This window comes from Periophthalmus magnuspinnatus, chromosome 3 (assembly GCF_009829125.3).
Source record: "Periophthalmus magnuspinnatus isolate fPerMag1 chromosome 3, fPerMag1.2.pri, whole genome shotgun sequence".
In the NCBI taxonomy this organism is placed as follows: domain Eukaryota; kingdom Metazoa; phylum Chordata; class Actinopteri; order Gobiiformes; family Gobiidae; genus Periophthalmus; species Periophthalmus magnuspinnatus.
Window position 1 is genome coordinate 4,348,444 of NC_047128.1, and position 19,648 is coordinate 4,368,091.

At 39.1% G+C, this 19,648-nt stretch overlaps 1 protein-coding gene across 2 annotated transcripts; it reads right to left on the bottom strand.

The window, feature by feature from the left end:
- Positions 1 to 2,846: 2,846 nt before the first annotated feature.
- Positions 2,847 to 19,453, bottom strand: slc30a4 (solute carrier family 30 member 4). 2 transcript variants are annotated; one of them, XM_055231062.1, is made up of 8 exons: positions 19,432 to 19,453; positions 15,799 to 16,338; positions 8,805 to 8,951; positions 7,822 to 7,975; positions 7,289 to 7,493; positions 6,436 to 6,541; positions 5,854 to 5,988; positions 2,847 to 5,433 (listed from the first exon to the last, which is right to left on the bottom strand). In XM_055231062.1, the coding sequence occupies exons 2-8, from the start codon at positions 16,193 to 16,195 to the stop codon at positions 5,279 to 5,281; spliced, it is 1,299 nt and encodes a 432-aa protein (XP_055087037.1). In that variant the 5' UTR covers positions 16,196 to 16,338; positions 19,432 to 19,453; the 3' UTR covers positions 2,847 to 5,278. The 2 variants fall into 2 exon arrangements, with proteins under 2 accessions (XP_055087037.1, XP_033847259.1); XM_033991368.2 differs by having other exon boundaries at positions 19,338 to 19,453.
- Positions 19,454 to 19,648: the final 195 nt, after the last annotated feature.

Here is a 19,648-nt window from a genome sequence, read left to right on the forward strand (position 1 = left end):
TTTTTATTCTTTATTTTTATTATTATTCTATTATTTTTTCATTTACCTTTATTAATATAGTGCGTATTAATAAATTTAAATATAATTTGGAGATTCAAAGTCCATATTTTTCGTGTTTGACAGAGTAATTCCGCTGTTTGTGTTTATCTATAGACACAATGCACTAGCGGAAGGATACTATAGAAGAAAAAGAGCGACGGCATCTGTGTACGTGACTGGAGCTGTCACCGTGACCACGTGACCAGCAACAGGTAGCGCGCGCGACTCCAATGAGAGGCGCGCAGCACAACAGCGCTACTCAGAGGAGAGGCGGAGTACTGCAGGTATAACTGTTAATGCAGTATGAGGAAGAGGAAGAGAATGTGGTTACCGTTTTGATCCAGTGCTTATGAAATCATCTGAAGTCTTTGTGTTTGCTGTTGTGTTATTGGGCAAGACACTTTACCCATCTTACATGTGAATGAATGGGGTGTGTGCCTATTTCTTTTGGTAAAACCCATTATTCAAAGCAACAACAACTGAATATATATATATTTTTTAACTGGGTTTACACAAAGGGATAGACAGCCACACCTCCATTAATTAGCCCCAGGGCAGCTGTGGCGCCACCAGTGAGTGTCCCAAGTATGAATGACAATATTATAATGCAACTCTGATAATCTAAGTGCCATATAAGACTAATGTGGTACCAAATAATGCAAAATTTGGGAACATTGATACTTTGCAGTGGCATTATGCTGGGGTGTTCTGCGTGTATGTCTATTGCGAAATGTTCAGCGCTTTCACTGGTGACACAATACACACATTAGTCAGCTCACCTGTTGTGGTTCCAGCTAAATCAGTTCTTTATGGCCAGATTGTGTTAAAACAAAGCTCAGATTAAAGTCTAATTTGAGTAACAAGAGTCTCAGACAGAGCAGTGCCTCCAGTTAGCATCACAGGGCAATGGCTCATATATTTTTAATGTGTTTTCACTGTGGATGAAGGTCAAACAAGGCCAGAGTGAGGCAGGGAGGGGCTACAGACAGTAAATGTGCTGCAGATGATGATGATGCCATAAACCCACAGAGACTAACCACAGTGTAAAGTCCCTTAGTGCAAAATGTACACCAGTGTCGCCTAGAAACCGGGGCAGTCCCATCACCATGACAACAATTAAAGAGGAAATACTAAACATTAATCTTTAGGAGGAAGTCTACACTAGAAATGACCCAGTATTTCAGACATATTTTTATTAAAGTAGATACACAGACCTGTATAGTTATTGGAAAAGTCTCTAGACCTGCTCCCAGTCACTCAGAAAGAAAACATGAAAAGGACATGCAAAACTGGAGAGATTGGTGCCACTAATGCACTTTAATAATGTGGAGATAAACATTTATAATCACACCTGCTCCTGTTTGTAATGTTTTAAATGGACCTGTGCATGTGTTTGTTTTGAGAGTCTGCTGCTTTCATTGGGCTCTTCCTGTAGAAATAAAGATAGCTGAAGTGAAATGATGCCAAATACGTCAGTGTGTTTCTTATCACTGTGTTTCAGGAGCAAAGCCACCTGCGCCGCAGCTTTACAACAGCTCCATCTAGTGACAGAAGTGAGTATGACAAAAACTCAGGCCCTGAACGAGTGCGTGTTTCTGCTGTTTATTATTATTATTATTATTATTATTATTATTATTATTATTATTATTATTATTATTATTATTATTATTATTATCATTATCATTATCATTATCATTATCATTATCATTATCATTATTATTATTATTATTATTATTATTATTATTATTATTATTATTATTATTATTTTATTTAAGATCCTCAATGCGTTTGTAGAGTGTAAGTAGTTAATTGTGTGTATGACAGTCCCCTTTTGAAAGTTTTGTTAATTTAATTTAGATTTAGTTTCCTGTTTATAGGCGCCATTTTGAAAACAGACAGGCCTGTATATTGTTTTGAACCACTAATTGCCATGTCAACGGTATACTTATTTTTTTTTTTTACGGGATTCAAATTGTATTGATGCATTATCGTAAGAATCCGTCTAAAAAGAAAACCGTACTAAAATATTTAAATTATGTCTCAAACTGGACGAGGTAAAATGGTGAATGGGAGTAGCGTGGTTATAGTGGTTATAGTTAGCATTAACCTGGGGACTAAACCAGGACAGAACCAGGACTAAACCAGAACTAAACCAGAACTAAACCAGTACTGAACCAGGACTGAACCAGGACTAAACCAGGACTGAACCAGGAGTGGACCAGATCTAAACCAGGACTAAACCAGAACTATACCAGAACTAAACCAGGACTAAACCTGGGATTGATTCAGGACTAAACCAGATCTAAACCAGGACTGAATCAGGACTAAACCAGGACTGAACCAGGACTGAACCAGGACTGAACCAGGAGTGAACCAGGACTAAACCAGGACTGAACCAGGACTAAACCAGGACTAAACCAGATCTAAACCAGGACTGAACCAGGACTAAACCAGGACTAAACCAGGACTGAACCAGGACTGAACCAGGACTAAACCAGATCTAAACCAGTACTAAATCAGGACTAAACCAGATCTAAACCAGGACTAAACCAGAACTATACCAGGACTGAACCAGGACTAAACCTGGGATTGATTCAGGACTAAACCAGATCTAAACCAGGACTAAACCAGGGATTAAGTCAAGACTAAACCAGAACTGGACTTGGTCTAAACCCGGTCTACAACAGGACTTAAACCATGTTGAATCTGATGCATTTGGACTCTCCCCCGTCACTCTGTTTATGTATGACTGGTTGCAACGGGGAAGGCATCTGACATAAAAAATAAATAAACATATAAAAAACACATCAGATTAAATACTTTATTACTTACAAAACAATATTCCAGTTCCAAATTTAATATTTTCTTTCAGACCAATTAACACTTGTTTGAATGCACAGCAGCTTTTAATTAAAAACACTGAGTCTGAAACACTGGGCGTCCCATTTATTCTCCCAGGTTCGTCATGTTAAAAGTCAGCTATTGTGATTGTCAGTTGCTATTGTGAAAAAAAAGTCAGTAACGTGCTGGTCAAAGCAAATGGACGAAATATTTCAGTACCACTTTAGAATAACTACACTTTAATTAGACTTAATAAAGCATGAATAAAGACTTAATTCATAATAAACAAGACAGACTAATAATGCAAACAAAACACAACTCCAGGTCTGTTTTTGAGGAGGAAACGGCATTAGAACATGACTGAAATATCACAAGAGTTTTTTTTTAATAAAGGACCTTTAAGAATGATTCAGGCTTAGTAACTTTAATTAATGAGTTCGGGTGTTAATTAAGTCTGAATCATTCTTAATAAACCATTTGTTCATTATGAATTAAGTCTTTGTTCATGTTTTATTAAGGCTATTAAAAGTGTGACTATTATTCATATTAGAATAACTGATAGTGTTTAACATCGAGACAAAATGGCCGCCTCCAGTGTATTAGTACATTGGTAAATCTGGACAGTATAAACCAGTGGACCAAAGGACTGCAATGTCAGTATACTTTAACTATAACTTGCTCGTTTCCATGGCAAAAGACAGATTGAATGCCAATGGAACACTTTTTTGCAGGGCCGTCAGCAGAAATTTGTGCGCCCCATGACAAAAAGCCTCACATGGGCCCCACTCTAATATAAATCAATAGGAAGCGGGTCCAATTCTGGGCTCCCCTCATCCTCGGTCAAGTAAGTGATGGATCTTCTGCTAGAAAAGTTACGTAGTATGCCTTTAACATTTGTTCGAGGCATCGGTGGCTCAGTTGGTTAGAATAAGGGTCTAACTAGCAGGTTGTTGGTCCGATCCCAGCTCTGACCAGCACATACCATACTGCTATTGTGCCCTAAAACAAGACACTTTGCTTTACAATTTTATCTTTTCAGTTACACTATAGTCACAAAGTCTCTTGAGCTCATCCATTGGTCCACTCACAACACCGAGTACTCCCACTCGTGCATCAGTTTTTACTTTTGTGGCGTGAGGTAAGTGCAGATGGTTTTAGTAAATTAATAATTAATTCATAGCTTAGTCCTAGTAAAAAACAAACAAACTTAACATCTGAGAAATTAAAAGTACAAAAGAAAATTAAAGTGAAAAAAGGCTTCCGTGGTGATTTAAGAGCTTCAAGATATGCAGCTTTCTTCAGCAGGTTTACAACAGCGCCCCCTGGCTTTAGCGACAACCCAGTCACCGAAACAAAACATGGAAAATAGACATTTGGCTCTGTGCACAACAGCAGCCTCACTGACTACTTGATTGATTAGAAAAGGAGATATTTGTCTCAATGCTAATACTAATTTTGAGGCACAAAATTCTTAAAAGTACGCCGCAAACTGTAGTAATGACCATATAAAATCAGGTAGTTTGTAATTTGCTTCACTGTTTTAAAAGTTAGCGTTAGCTTTGAGACACAGTGAGCTAGCTAGCTGCTGAGCATGGAGCCTCTTTAATTAAAATAAATAATGTGTAAATTTCACATTGAGGGACATGCTACGTCGTCATAATACTAAATATTGATTTAAAAAAAATTATAATTTCATTTTTCTCACATTCACAAGCATAAATTCGGTTTCAGGTTTAAATAATACAATCATGCCTGTAGTAATTATAAAGTGTGACGTAACCTGTATGAAAAATAGTCACTATTGATACTTTGCAGCTGATGTCATCAACAGGTGCTAACTGTAGGCACTGCTCTGTATGAAGCTCTGTTACTCAAATTATACTTAATCTCAGCTCTATTTGAACACAATCTTACCAGCTAGAACTACAACAGGTGAGCTGATTTGTGCTGTTAGCCAACAGTTTTTCAGTAACTCACTTTCACTTTTTGTGCAAAATCAAACTCCTAAACAGGACCATGAATGCACGGACTGATCACAGGCTCCTGAAAATGTGCCGTTTAAATCCATTTTGTATTTTTTCAATCAACATGGTAACCGATAAACATTCTGCCATACACATACACGTAGAACACCCCCAACATGATGTCCCTGCAAAGTATCAACAGAAACATTTGCTAAATAAACTGTAGAATACTGATTTAGCTTGTAGCATTCTTCCTATTACCATGTGTTTATCAGAGGTGACTGGGTTGCCCAAAGCTAAGCAGCGTAGCACAAAACCCCAAATCGTCTTTTGGCACCATCTCTGCACACTTCTTCTTCTTCTACTGTGGTCCAGCAGAAACAGCTGATAGAAGCACAGTCCGTTAAATGTAAAGTTCCAGCTCCACAGTGCCCTCATGCTGTTTGGGGCAGGCAGTTCGTACAGCTGTAGTTCTGTCGTTGTCTGAAAGTTTGGATTTGAACCGTGCACCGACTGACGCCATACGTGTGGAGAAGCAAGTGACGTGCTTTGGACTGGACCTCCTCCCAATTTGTGCCACCAGAGGGCGCTGCGACACACAAAAGGAGACAATATTGAGTTTGTTATCTATTTATACATTTATATATTTACGTATTTATTCATATATTTATTTAATTTATTTATTCATGTATATATTTAATACATATTTTCTTTTATGTATTTATATTATTTATTTATGTATTGATTTATTCATTTTATATTTGTATTTTTTTATTTATATATTTATTTATCCTGTTTTAAATATTTTAAATTAACCTATGCAGTTATTTATTTTGTTTGTTTTAGTTTGTATTGTTCAGTATTTGAACAGGGTGCCCATGAAAAAAAAAAAAAGAAGTCTGCTCTCATTGGGCTCTCCCGTTAGAAATAAAAATAAATTAAATGGAAAAAAAGTAGTGCAAGAGAGTGTGGAGTTAGTTGGCTTGTCCGTGCCGTTGGAGTGACTCACTGAGCTGCAGATGGACTAAAGCGGCCGTGTTGTCTGCGGTCAGCGCCCACACGTTCAGCTCCTCCACAGACTGGACGTCCTCGAGTTTCAACAGCTCTTCTCTGATTCGCTGAGTGTCCAGATGTCTCGGGACACCTGAGAGGGGACAAAACAATCGTCTCAAAATGTAATAGAGATATAGAAATGACTGCTGTTCTGTATTGCAGTGTTTCTCAACCGGGGGAACAGGGACACTAACTACGAGAAAGGCATCAAATTTAAAAGAAACATGGAACTGAAGAGTATTGAATCCAAACTGTCCTAAGTAATATCCTTTACCTGCTTAATAATGTTTATGTGCGATGATTTTGACATATATATGATCAAAACAAAACTTTAATGTCATGTTTTTATTTCTGTTTCTGTTGTTTTTATTGGAAAGCACTTCAGTCACCTTGAGTGTTGTAAAGGGCTCTATAAATAAACACTGATTGATTGACAATAGTTTAAAATAGAGATACATAGATATAAGGAGTACTCAAGCCTGTGAGACAAAAGGTTGGGATTAGGCTGCTGTATTACACAAAATGAGCTGAGTTTTACCTTCAAGGACGATGACGACTGTGTCTCGAATGATGCGGAATGTCGTGCAAATGACCAGCACAGAGAATATATATGTGCAAATAGGGTCTGCCAGTTTATACTCCGGCTAAAAGAAGAACAAAACACAGGAAAAATGCCGTATTAAAAATAACGTCATTCAGTTGAAGTGGTTAAAGGTTTAATGTTGCATATTTTCTAGGGATGGGACAAGACAAGTCCTACAAGACGAGACTGGATCCTCCTAAAGTTTTGACATAAAACATTTTGGGTCAGAATTTTGATTTGAACTGCACAATTTGTTTAGTCATTTTTTCTGCCCTTGTAGTGCAACCTTTTGGTTCTACAGCTTCCCACTCAGCCACGTTGACAGTTTTTTTTTTTAGTTTTTTTTTTTACATTTTGTTCAGACAAAAGCTTTACAATAATTTTATCTCACAAGATCTTATCCATAGACTGTATATGTAAATGGACATAGCTAACCTGCTAGCCGCCACGTTCCAAACAGGAAGTGAGCATGGGCGCATTTCCAGCTCCATCGACTCTGGCTCTGATTCACTTGACATTGAAAAACCATTCTTTCTATAACTGCTGCTGTCAGACTCGTCATTTTGGTCTTAAATGTTCGTATTAACCCGCTCTACATGATCCTGGGGTTTTTATTTCACTATTTTGTCCATAAATAAGACACACACTTATTCCACTCCTTGTTCCATCCCTTAGTTTTCCATAAGGGTGAACTTAGGCTGTCACTCACAATGTCAATACGATAAACAATAGGGTTAGTAGGTTGATTTTCTAACTTCAACCATTAAATTCAATACTAAACAGCAGCACGAATCACAGCTAAACGTACCTTAAATCGGACGATATATGCAGCGATGAGCACCCCGACGCTCTGGAGCAGGTCTCCTAAAGCGTGGATGAAGGCCGCGCGGACAGCCAGACTCCCATGGGACTTCCGTCTCTCTGCCCCAGAAACCTGCACCGCTGCTGGGCCGTGAGAGTGACCGTGGCCGTGGGAGTGGAGGTGCCCGTTCTGGTTCAACAGGAAACCCATTCTACAGAGAGAGGTCAGGGAGATTATTGATGAACGTAAAACTGTGATCCTTGCTTAAAGAGGGGATGTTTTTTGTTCTATGGGGTATTAACTGTAACACATAACAAACGTGCATGGATGGTGGATCTAAAACCTCTTCAGACATGTTTTTAATGAGGAGACAACATTATAACATGGAAGAACGCTCCAAAAAAGCCGATTTGTAGAATATCTCCTCTTTAAGAACTATGAAGGTGTGGATCATGGACTTGTGAACAAACACCATCTCTACTTTTTGAATGTAAAAATATAAAAACAGTGATAGTTCTTAGGTTTGTTTTTGTTCGTACATGAGGTTGACGGCGACGCCCACAGCTGCAGTGATGAGCATAACGTCTCCGTCGATGTCGAAGTCCTGGCTCATGGTCCTCTGCACGGCCTCGAACACCAGAACCGCAGTCAGAATGTAGATCAACATCACACTGAGCACCGCAGACACCACCTCTGCAGAAGACAAGGGGGGACAGGGGGGACAGGGAAGGGACCAAGAGAGTTAGTCCTGACTTTAGTCAGATTTGGTCCATTTTTATATCTATTTTATCCTTGTTTTTCCTAGTCAAGTCTGGTCTTGTTTATTTTATTAGTTTAGCCCCTGTTTTGGGCAGTTCAGTGTTTAAGGTTTTGTCCAGGTTTTGTCCAGGTTTTGTCCAGGTTTTGTCCAGGTTTTGTCCAGGTTTTGTCCAGGTTTTGTCCAGGTTTTGTCCAGGTTTTGTCCAGGTTTTGTCCAGGTTTTGTCCAGGTTTTGTCCAGGTTTTGTCCAGGTTTAGTCCAGGTTTAGTCCAGGTTTAGTCCAGGTTTAGTCCAGGTTTAGTCCAGGTTTAGTCTGCCCTGTGTCCTGGCTGCGTCCTGTTTTTATTTAATCCTGAGCATGAACCATTTTAGATTAGTCGCAATTCAGACGAGGTTCGAGTCCCGTTCCAGTCCCGTTCCAGTCCCGTTCCAGTCCCGTTCCAGTCCCATTCCAGTCCCGTTCCAGTCCCGTTCCAGTCCCGTTCCAGTCCCGTTCCAGTCCCGTTCCAGTCCCGTTCCAGTCCCGTTCCAGTCCCAGTCTTATGCCTTTGAAGTACCTGCTTTGCCTGATTTTTAAATGTTTAAAAGTAAACCACAAATGTTTAAAAAGAGGAGTTAATGAGTTAACATGGATCAACAAAGTGCTGTATTAAAACTATTAAATCTTCACTCTCTCTGGTCCATTCAGACTCACACTTTCACTGAGCTGAAGAGGAAGTGTTAATATTAGACAGTGACAGTTTGTGTGGGTGAAGAAACAAACCGAGTCTATGCAGTCCAAAGGTGAATCTCTTTGTCGGAGGTTTGGTGGAGAGCCAGAGAGCGAGAAGAGAAAACAAAATGCCGACCACATCCGTCAGCATGTGCACAGCATCTGTCATAATGGCCAGACTGTTCGACACATAACCACCTGAAGGAGAGGCAGGAAACAGCATCAGACACTAGTGTAACTCACTAGGCCAACCCTAACCCAACATTAAAGGAAAGAATAACAGTTTATAAGTCAGTATTTGGGATTTGACTATGTTGTTTTGCCCCTAGAACTTGCTGTATTATGATAAAACAACAGTCATTGGCTGTGGTCACATGCTCCAAGTCAGGTTAATATCACATTTTGAGTGTATATGTGCAGTCATAATTTGAGTCCAGGCTGAGTCCAACTTTAGTCCTTTGTTTAGTCCAGGTTTTGGATTAGTCCCCGTCTGAGTCCCCGTCTGAGTCCCCGGCTGAGTCCCCGGCTGAGTCCCCGGCTGAGTCCCCGGCTGAGTCCCCGGCTGAGTCCCCGGCTGAGTCCCCGGCTGAGTCCCCGGCTGAGTCCCCGGCTGAGTCCCCGGCTGAGTCCCGGGCTGAGTCCCGGGCTGAGTCCCGGTCTGAGTCCCGGTCTGAGTCCCGGTCTGAGTCCCGGTCTGAGTCCAGGCTGTGTCCTGGTTTTTGTTTAATCCTGAGCCTGAACGATTTTTGATTTGTCCCAGTTCAGCCCTTGTTTAGTCCCCGGTTTAGTCCCCGGTTTAGTCCCCGGTTTAGTCCCCGGTTTAGTCCCCGGTTTAGTCCCCGGTTTAGTCCCCGGTTTAGTCCCCGGTTTAGTCCCCGGTTTAGTCCCGGTCTTGCTGATTAGATGTTTTGGTTTGTTTGTAGGTCCAAATGTATTAGTGAAACTATCAAACCAAACTTATTTTAAAAACTGCTATATTTGATCCCAGCTGAAACACAGTTATGGAACAAGACGATTACATTTCCTCATTTCAGGCCCAGGTGAAAACACAGGATATTAAAGCCCCTGTGTCTCTCAGGCACAGTCTGATCAAACAGATCATTTTGGTTCTGGTTTGGCTCCAGTTTGATCCAGTTTTAGTGTTGATGTAGACTTAGTTTGGTCCTAATTTAGTCTTGGTTTAATCCTGGTCTAGTTTTGGTCTGTAAATCTGAGTCATTTATCAGGATTTATATGGAACAACAGCAAAAAGGAGAAGTGAGTGAGACTGTTGAAGATTTGGTATTTCTACATAAAGAGGCAGATTAATCCCATAATTTACAAGTTAAATCTGTCATTATATAAATACATTGTTTCCTCGTACTTTTTCTGTGTAAAAATAGTAGTTATTGCATGAACTCCCCCTGCAGGTGTAGTCTTGCGAGTTCAGCTGGGGTCAAATGGAGATATGCAACTTAAAGGCGATGGGCGATGTATCAGTACCAGTGTCGACCAATATCGACACAAATTTGAATATATCAGTCTCAGCGATAGTGATTCTTGATACCAATATTCAATGCAGATATCTTTTTGAGCTGGTTCATTCACTGTGTGCCTTTTTGAACAAACTCAAAATGAAACAGTGTTATACGGCTGTAATGTTACACAAACAACTAACTAATCATTTAATAATAAATTAATTAATAACTCTTTAATTTAATCTGAGGGTGAGTGGATCTGACCGCTCAACCGACGGTGTTTATGTCGAAAGTAGGATTAAAACTGGCACCTGACAAATGCTCTACCACCTGAGCCACTGTCGCCCAAAAGTGACTTAAGATAAAGTTGTGGGTCTTGCAATGAATTTTAAACGTAAAATATCGGTACTGGTAAATATCGGGTATCGGCCACAGCAGTAAGCCAAATATGGGATATCGGCTTATTTGTGTAGCTCAAGTTTAGTCTCTGGATGCTCATTTTGGTTTTGGGAGTGACGTTCTCATTTTGTAAAGTCCTGGTCTAGTCCTGGTCTAGTCCTGGTCTAGTCCTGGTCTAGTCCTGGTCTAGTCCTGGTCTAGTCCTGGTCTAGTCCTGGTCTAGTCCTAGTCTAGTCCTGGTCTAGTCCTGGTCTAGTCCTGGTCTAGTCCTGGTCTAGTCCTGGTCTAGTCCTGGTCTAGTCCTGCTTTAGTCCTGCTTTAGTCCTGCTTTAGTCCTGCTTTAGTCCTGCTTTAGTCCTGCTTTAGTCCTGCTTTAGTCCTGCTTTAGTCCTGCTTTAGTCCTGCTTTAGTCCTGCTTTAGTCCTGCTTTAGTCCTGCTTTAGTCCTGCTTGAGCCCATGTTTAGTCCTGCTTTAGTCCTGCTTGAGCCCATGTTTAGTCCTGCTTTAGTCCTGCTTGAGCCCATGTTTAGTCCTGCTTTAGTCCTGCTTGAGCCCATGTTTAGTCCTGCTTGAGCCCATGTTTAGTCCTGCTTGAGCCCATGTTTAGTCCTGCTTGAGCCCATGTTTAGTCCTGCTTGAGCCCATGTTTAGTCCTGCTTGAGCCCATGTTTCGTCCTGCTCTCGTCCTGCTCTCGTCCTGCTCTCGTCCTGCTCTCGTCCTGCTCTCGTCCTGCTCTCGTCCTGCTCTCGTCCTGCTCTCGTCCTGCTCTCGTCCTGCTCTCGTCCTGCTCTCGTCCTGCTCTCGTCCTGCTCTCGTCCTGCTCTCGTCCTGCTCTCGTCCTGCTCTCGTCCTGCTCTCGTCCTGCTCTCGTCCTGCTCTCGTCCCAGTCTGGTTGTGTAAGTGTGAGTCTTGGTTTTTCTCAGTTTTGGGAGTGTCTGTGAAGCTGATCCACACCTTCTTTTGTTACATGTTTGTGACTGAAATAGCCTCATTACAACAGACACAAATGAAATCGAGCTTCTATAAACCAAGAGGACTTCAGTCATGTCTATTTACATCTAATATGTTTCATTTACATTTTTATTGTCTAAAGTACATAGTTTTGTTCTATATTACGGCTGCAAGATTAATCGTAATTTAATCAAAATTGCAACTGGCCAATATTTTAAGTGCTATCGCTTCTTCCTGTCTAAACATTGCAAACTCTGTAGTTCAGATGTGTCCAAACATGTTCTGAAATGTGATTCTTGTGTTAGTTTGTGCGTTCAGATTTCAGTCTTTTTGTCAATTATTCTCGATGTGTTTGAAATGTGAACTCTGAACAGAAACACACCCACAGACTATGTATAAATGGACATAGCTAAACTGCTACCTCCAGTATTCCAAAGTGGTGATCAGGGGCACACTTCCAACTCCATCGACTCTGGCTCCAATTCACTTTCTATTGAACAACCTTCACCCCTCTATCTGTACCTGTTGCTGTCAGACTCGTCATTTTGGTCTTAAATGTTCGTATTAACCCTCTACATGATCCTGGGGTTTTTATTTCACTATTGTGTCTGTAAAACAAGATATGAACATTAATAACAGACAAATCAGGCGCCTTCTTTCCCTGTAGTCACTCCCACTAGTGTTAGCAACGCTGCCAATCAAACCTGTTGCTAAGCGCCCGCTCCCTGTTAAACCAGCAGTGCAGGCGGAAAGGGGCGTTACCTTCAACAGCCTCGCTCTGGATTGGCTCTTTGGTTGCTATGATACTTGCGGTTGGAATTCCAAATGTGATACTCTTGCTCCAAATTTGACCCTATACCTGCTCTAGCCTCGATGAGCTTCATTTGAACCTGAAAGCTGTGGGTGACGTCGCACTCATTCATACTATTAAAAGGCACATATCACACCGTTTTCTGATCCTTGTTCTAATGTTGTTTCCTCGTCACAAACAGACCTGGAGTTGTGTTTTGTTTCATTCACACATGTTTAACACACAAACAAACCCTGCAGATTTAGGCTGCGTTCTTCTCGCAAACAGGAAACACTCTGTCCCACCTTGTGATGTCATCATGTGGTAATACCGGAAGTGCTTCACTGTGTTTTTAAACTCCACAGAGCTTCACTAGAATCATTGGGATAATTACAGCCCTGGAACTTCCAATCTCTACTGAAGTAAAAGTAAAAAGGTAGCCATTAACTTGAAAACTACCACTTGATGACATCACAAGGTGGAACAGAGCATCTTAAGCTTTGGAGATACAGTTAGACTAATTACTCAAACATGTGTGAATGAAACAAAACACAACTCCAGGTCTGTTTTTGTGGAGGAAACAACATTAGAACATGACTTAAAGCTCATAAGAGTCAGTTTTGTGTAATACAGCACCTTTAAAACAAATAGACTTAAATGTTTTCTACAGATTTATGAAGACTTTTGAGCAAGACTTTTGAATTTGAACTACAGCTACATATTACTACGTCTTAGCAGTAATGTGTACTTGTTAGTTAGTAAAATGACTGTTCACCATGTCTTTTTACACAAACACTTATCGAGGAGGTTGTTTTGGAGAAGTACCTTGTCATTTATGAATGATCACTAAAAATACCACCCTGTGTGAACTCGTCAAGCATTACTCATTATCCATATTTAACTGTGTGTTGTGAAACTGGCTTATATGGCCCTGGAATGCTGCTTTCAAGTTTCAAATGTTTAAAGGTCCTGTACTACACAAAACTGACTTATATGTGCACTTTAAAGTTTAGAAAATGGTAAAGTTGTAGCTATAAAAACAAAATGGCTGACTAATGTGTTATTCAGAATGTGGATGTTGAGTGAAACTGTTTCATTTCCAGCATTTCCTGTGACATTTACAAGTGATGATGATTCAAATAACTAATGTAAATGGCACAGGTCTGTCACGAAAACACATCTGGAAGCACCATATATTTGTACAGAGAAATAATGCGATAAACGAGAATATTCAAACTAATTTAAACCATTTTTTCCTTGTACAAATGAGGGTTATAAAAGGAGTCTCAACACACAAAAACACATTATTTTGTTGTTTAACTTATATTTGGCAGCTGTAACTATAGGTTTCCAGGGGGAAATTTTTATCATTGGATCTTTTGGGGAATTTTGGGTTATTTTTTGAATATATGATGAGATTTAAACCGTAAAAGGTTGAATGAATAACTTGTTATTTTGGATCTGTAATGAGTCACACAACTAAAGCTGTTTATTTAGTGCAGGTCATGATTTGTAACAATATTGTAAATGGAGAATAGTTTTTGTGGTTTAAATCTGCTCTTGGGTTTTTGGATCAGTGGTGTAAATGAGTTTCAAAATTATCTTTAATTATTTATATTTACGTCAGCGGAATCATGACAGTGCCTTGCCTTGAATGTCTTTGTGATCATATTTGGCAGACTCTATATTTTTATTAAATCATGTGTATAAAGAATGATCTAATTATAGTTTTATTTTTTAAGAAAATCTGACTCAGTTTAGGTTTAGTACCGTATTTTCCATACTATATGGCGCACTTTTTTTCATAGTTTGGCTGGAGGTGCGACTTATACTCCAAAAAATACATATATTAAATAAATTCAAGTGTATTTATAACACATTTTAAAACGTCAGACCAAAGAGCTTCACAAACAAGTAACAAAAAGCAAATACACATCACACATAAATAATAATACACGGTGTCCATAAAGTCTTTACAGTTTTAATACAAAAGCAGTTGATAATATATTAATTAGACTTGTTCTGTTGTGCTCAGTGGTTATCACAGTTTTTAATCTCATTATATTTTTGTATTTGAGGCGTCCTGTTGATTAAAGAGGCGTCGTTTTGAATGAACCCCTAAGAAATGTCTCCTCCTCAACAGAAGCCACAGTGTGTATCATGGTTCTGTGGGGCTGTGTTAAAGATGTCAAGTTTGGAACAAAGATACGAGACAATACTGGACTAAAGCAAAAGATAAGATGAATCTGAACCTGTGATGAGACTCTGCTACAGCGAAACACGGCAAGAAATCCAGGCCCGTCTTGATGTTTCCTGCCACTAATGGAGCCCATTAGAGGTTATTAAATGAGGGAAAACACTTTGGAAACCACCGAGTACAACAGAACAAGTCTGATTAAGATATTTGATCAACTGACTTTATGCACACTGTGAATTATTATTATTATTATTATTATAGTTTTTGAATCAATAAACTAATCTTAAAATAAATGTTAGGTCTGGGACTAAAGATTATGTTGGTAGTCGACTATAATTTCTGTTGCACAATGTGATTTTTAGTATATTTTTAAACAAACAAAAGTTTAAATGGAGACTGAACGCTTCTAATGACAGAATATTACGATTAAAGTGCATCATTATCAGAGAAAATGTAATATTTTTTGGTATTTTGATCTACGAATGTCGCTGTGTTTGTTATAAAGACAGTAGCTCAGTTGGTAGAGCGTTTGTCCACTGACTCACAGGTTGGCAGTATGACTTCAGTTCCCACAAATGAATACTGTTGTTGTGTCCTTGAGCAAGACACTTAATCCACCTAAGCCCCAGTGTCTGCGTACACTGGTGTATGAATGTGTGTGAATGGGTGAGTGTTTCCTTGATGCGCTTTGAGTGACTTTTATGGTGATGAGACAATCGTGAACAAGTCGCATCTTTTCAACGGTTCCTTTATGTGAACTGTCGGAATCGGATCTCATGTTTTAAAAGAACCGAATCTTTTCAAATTCTAGTTTTTATGCATATTTACTCTGAACCAACACAAGAATCAGAGCTGCCAACACAAGTGAGAGATTTTTGCAGAAAAAAAACAGTCATAAAACATCAGAATAATCGTTAGTTTTAAAATTATTATTGTTGTAGTGGAACTTTTATTTAGATTTATTTATTTTTTATTATGATAATTTCAAAGCATAAACACACTCCCACTCTCAGTTTGAACCATTTTAAACACATCGAAGTCTCGGTTGATTAGTTTGTTCTGTCATATAAATAAACTGTCAAGGAGCCAGTCTTTGGAACGGCTCTTTGAAATGAAGATTCGGATCCCATAAAAGAGCTGAAAATCCCATCACTACTTGTTTGTGTTAAAGTTTGTAATCCAGATAATGTAAACAGTCAGATAAGATTACAGTTATGTTTTAAACTGTAGTAAATCTTAAATCTCTTACCGATTATTTCTCCGGTCATAAACAGGAAGTAGAGCGTCGCCGCGATGATCAGCCTCTTCATCACCTTCTTGTGTTTGAGGTTCTCCTTCCTCCTGATGCAATTTTCGCACGGATCCAGGTTGGTCCCGGGACTCCCCAAACTCGCATCCAGCAAAGAATCATCATCATCCCCTCCTCCGACCACCAGCGTGTTCACCGCCAGCCCGTTCCCGGCGACCCCCGAGGCGTAGTCCGACATCTCCCCCGACACCACCACCCTCAGCTTGTTGAACTTGGGCCCATCGTCTTCGACCAGCTCGTCTGAGAATTCGAAAGGCGCCGTGTCGCTCAAGTCCCAGTCGTTACGGTCTTTGCGGAAGGCGGACCGCATTTTGCTGAAGAAGCTGCCGCCCGACATGGTCGTAAAACGCAGGTGACAGAGGCGACCCGGGTCAAACTAATGAAAGTGCGAGAAGTGTCGGCTCAGGTGATCATCGGACCAGCGCAAACCAGAGACGACGAGGAGACGACATCTCAGAGTTCAAGGCTGTGATTATGTTTCTGTGAGAGAGAAAAACAAAACATGTAAGACTGACACGAGCGGAGCAGGCGACAGGAGTACACACTCTGGAGTAGAAGCAGTAATAGTAGTAGTAATGATGAGGTAAGACTGAAATGTAGCAGACAATTGTAGTAGCAGGAGTAGTAGTGGTCGTAGTTGTAGTAGCAAAGTTAGTAGTTGTAGGCAGAAATTTAAAGACCTCATTACTAGTAGTGGTATTAGTAGCTGTTGTAGCAAAGTTAGTGGTAGTTGCACTAGTAGTAGTTGTAGTACTAGTAATAGTAGTAATAATAGACAGACAATACTAGCAGTGGTATTAGTAGCTGTAGTAGTTGTACTAATAGTAATATTAGTAGTAGTAATGGTGAGAGAATATTGACATGTAGCAGACAATTGTTGTAGTAGTAGTAGTAGTGGAAAAGAGACAGTAGTAGTAGTAGTATTAGTAGTTGTAGTACCAAAGTTAGTGGTAGTTGTACTCGTAGTAGTTGTAGTAGCAATATTAGTAGTTGTACTAGTAGTAGACAGTCAGTTGTAGTAATAGTAGTTGTAGACAGAAATTTAAAGACCTCATTACTAGCAGGGGTATTACTAGTTGTAGTAGTAAAGTTAGTGGTAGTTGCACAAGTAGTAGTAGTAGTAGTAGACAGAAGGTAGTAGTAGTAGACAGACAGTAGTAGTAGTAGAGGTAGTAGTAGTTGAATGGGAAGCACAAACAGACCGAGTACTAAGCCTGAGTTTGTCCAAATATTTCAAACTGGTCCACAGTATGAGACACTGGAGTTATGTGACATCATGGGGCAGATTTAATAAGATTAAGAGTCTTGTTCAAACTTAAAAGGATTTGTTGGGTTAATTAACTTATTAAACTATTAACTATTTGCCAATTTACCATTTTGAGACAAGTTTATCATCGGTCTACTGTATCATCAGAACATTAACATTAGTATTTAAAATAGTCTAGTTTGAATTTTGCACTTGGACATTTACACAGTGATGGAACGTAATGAAGTAAAAGTAGTACTGTACTTAAGTAAAGTAGAGATAACTAAAAATTATACTTAGGTACATTTTAAAGTGGATCATCTTTACTTTTACTCCACTACATTTATGAACAGGACTGAAAAGTAAAAGTATTTTTCATTACCGTTTGAGACCTGCTGAAAAGGCTGAGGGTTTATTTATTTTCAACTTCATAATTTGAGTAAAATTTGCAAATAAAAGCATCCAGAAAAAAATGACAAAAATTCAAAGCTCAAATCAGCTCAGCTCAACTCTTTATCAAAATCACTACATTTGGAGGTTTATTAGATCTCAAAATCTTAAGTACATTTTTAAACGGGTACTTTAATACTTTTACTTAAGTAGATGTGATTTTTAGCAGTTTTTTGCTGCAGTATCTGTACTTCTTGCATCTCTGCATTTACATATTTGATTTAATGTCTTGTTTCGCATTTTTATCATCGATGGTTTTGATGCTTATTCATGAAATTCTCTATCAAGTTACTGACCTTATACTGTACTGCAATATAAAGATTTATAATGACTCAATATTAGTAAGTGGCAGAGTCACCTCAGGCAGTAATCACCATCCTACAGAACAGGATCCATTTTCTGTCTAAACAAACACTTCCGCCTTGTGTCAATTACAAAGGGCCCGTGAACCTGATTAAACAGATATATATAGATGGGAACAATACATGAAGGTCTACGAGAACAAATACAGCATACTGACAAGGAATGGGACAATAAACAATAATAAACAATGATACCGTTTATAGTGATAAAAAGGGTCGACAATAATCATTTGTGGAACATTTTATATAACCGTGATAAGTGGCAACAAAGATAATGGCCGTTATATCACCAGAATGAGGAAAAAAAACAACTTATCCACACATAGGTCAATGGGGGGGACAAAGGGGTCTTATCTGGGGTCGCACGGTCTTAGAGGGCCCAGAATTGGACCCTCTTCCTATTAACCTCCTAGGACCTGGTGTTCACATATGTGGACAACACATTTTGGTTTGTCTAGGCCACAATGCACAAGAACAGCAACATTATTATTTTTATTTTTTGTAAAGGCACATGTCTTCCTGCAATGTGGCTCATTTGAAGTTAGCAGCACTTCAAATGAGCCAGCCACATTGATCCAAAAGGCACAAATGTTGTTTCTCATTTTGTTTTTACTCAGGACAAATGCTGCTGTGTTCAGGCACTTAATCCATATTTTTTGAAAATCATTATTCAAATGTTCTATCAAAATGATTAAAATGTAAAATGAATGTCCTCATATGTGAACATCATTTTTCTCAGAAACTACAAAATGTAAAAGATAATTATTAGTTTTTACACTCATCAGGCCCATTAATAAAAAAATAAATAAATAAACAAATAGACAAATTAATAAACCCATGCAAGAGCTCAGGTTTTAGGAGGTTAATTTGTATTACAAGGGGGCCATATGAGGATTATTCTCTGTTAAAGTTATAATTATTCATGCACATAACAACTTTAATCCTACATTAAGCCTTATAGTGACAAACCAACAGACAGAAAAAAATTGACTTAAAGAAAAAAAAAAAGGTTATGACACATAGCAATGGCAATAAAAGGATTAAAACACTCATATAATGTAATTTAAAGTATGTAGGTCATCATTTTAACCCTGTAGTAAAGGGGAGTTTGTCCATATGTGAACAATTTCTTGGATCAGGGCCGAAAGAGATGACCTTTCTCTACAAAGTCATAACCTGTATATGTATCTTTATTGGGGAAAAACGTATAATTCAGCATTTCAGGAGATTTAAAGACCTCATAACGAGACCATGCACAACAGATTTAACACAACAGTCAAAGTGCTGAGCTCAAGTTTACCTCAGCGCTGGCTAAACAGTAACGGGCTACTAACCATTAGCACACTTTTTACACATTTTCTGGACAAAACGACAACTCCCATACCCGTGCTGTTTCATGTAAAAATACACACTGGACTTACCTTCAAATCGGTGTATTGCCTGGATAATTTAACGTCTTGTTTAGTCTAAAAAGTATCACTATAATGTTGCAGTGCGTACTCAGTGCGTACTCACCGCGACTCGCCTCCTCCTCAACGCGGAAGTAACGGAAGAGATTGTTTAAGGTGAAAAGATCTCTAAAAAATAAAATAAATCTCGATGTAGCTTTTTCACGTTTAGCAAAGAAAGAAACGCATTCGGTTTTATTTTTTATTTTTTGTAAGTTTTACGTATTAGCCTTTGACAGTTTATAACTAGCATAGCTTTCGTAGCAGCTTTACATTTTTTTTAT

What these genes read in the sequence shown, in the direction of transcription:
- slc30a4 (XM_055231062.1), bottom strand. Translation starts at nt 16,195, where the DNA reads ATGTCGGGCGGCAGCTTCTTCAGCAAAATGCGGTCCGCCTTCCGCAAA. An exon ending in CTTTGGACTGCATAGACTCG is followed by an intron (nt 7,976 to 8,804) that starts GTTTGTTTCTTC and finishes TGTCTTCTGCAG; the next exon opens with AGGTGGTGTCTGCGGTGCTC. An exon ending in AGTCGTCATCGTCCTTGAAG is followed by an intron (nt 5,989 to 6,435) that starts GTAAAACTCAGC and finishes GTCCCCTCTCAG; the next exon opens with GTGTCCCGAGACATCTGGAC.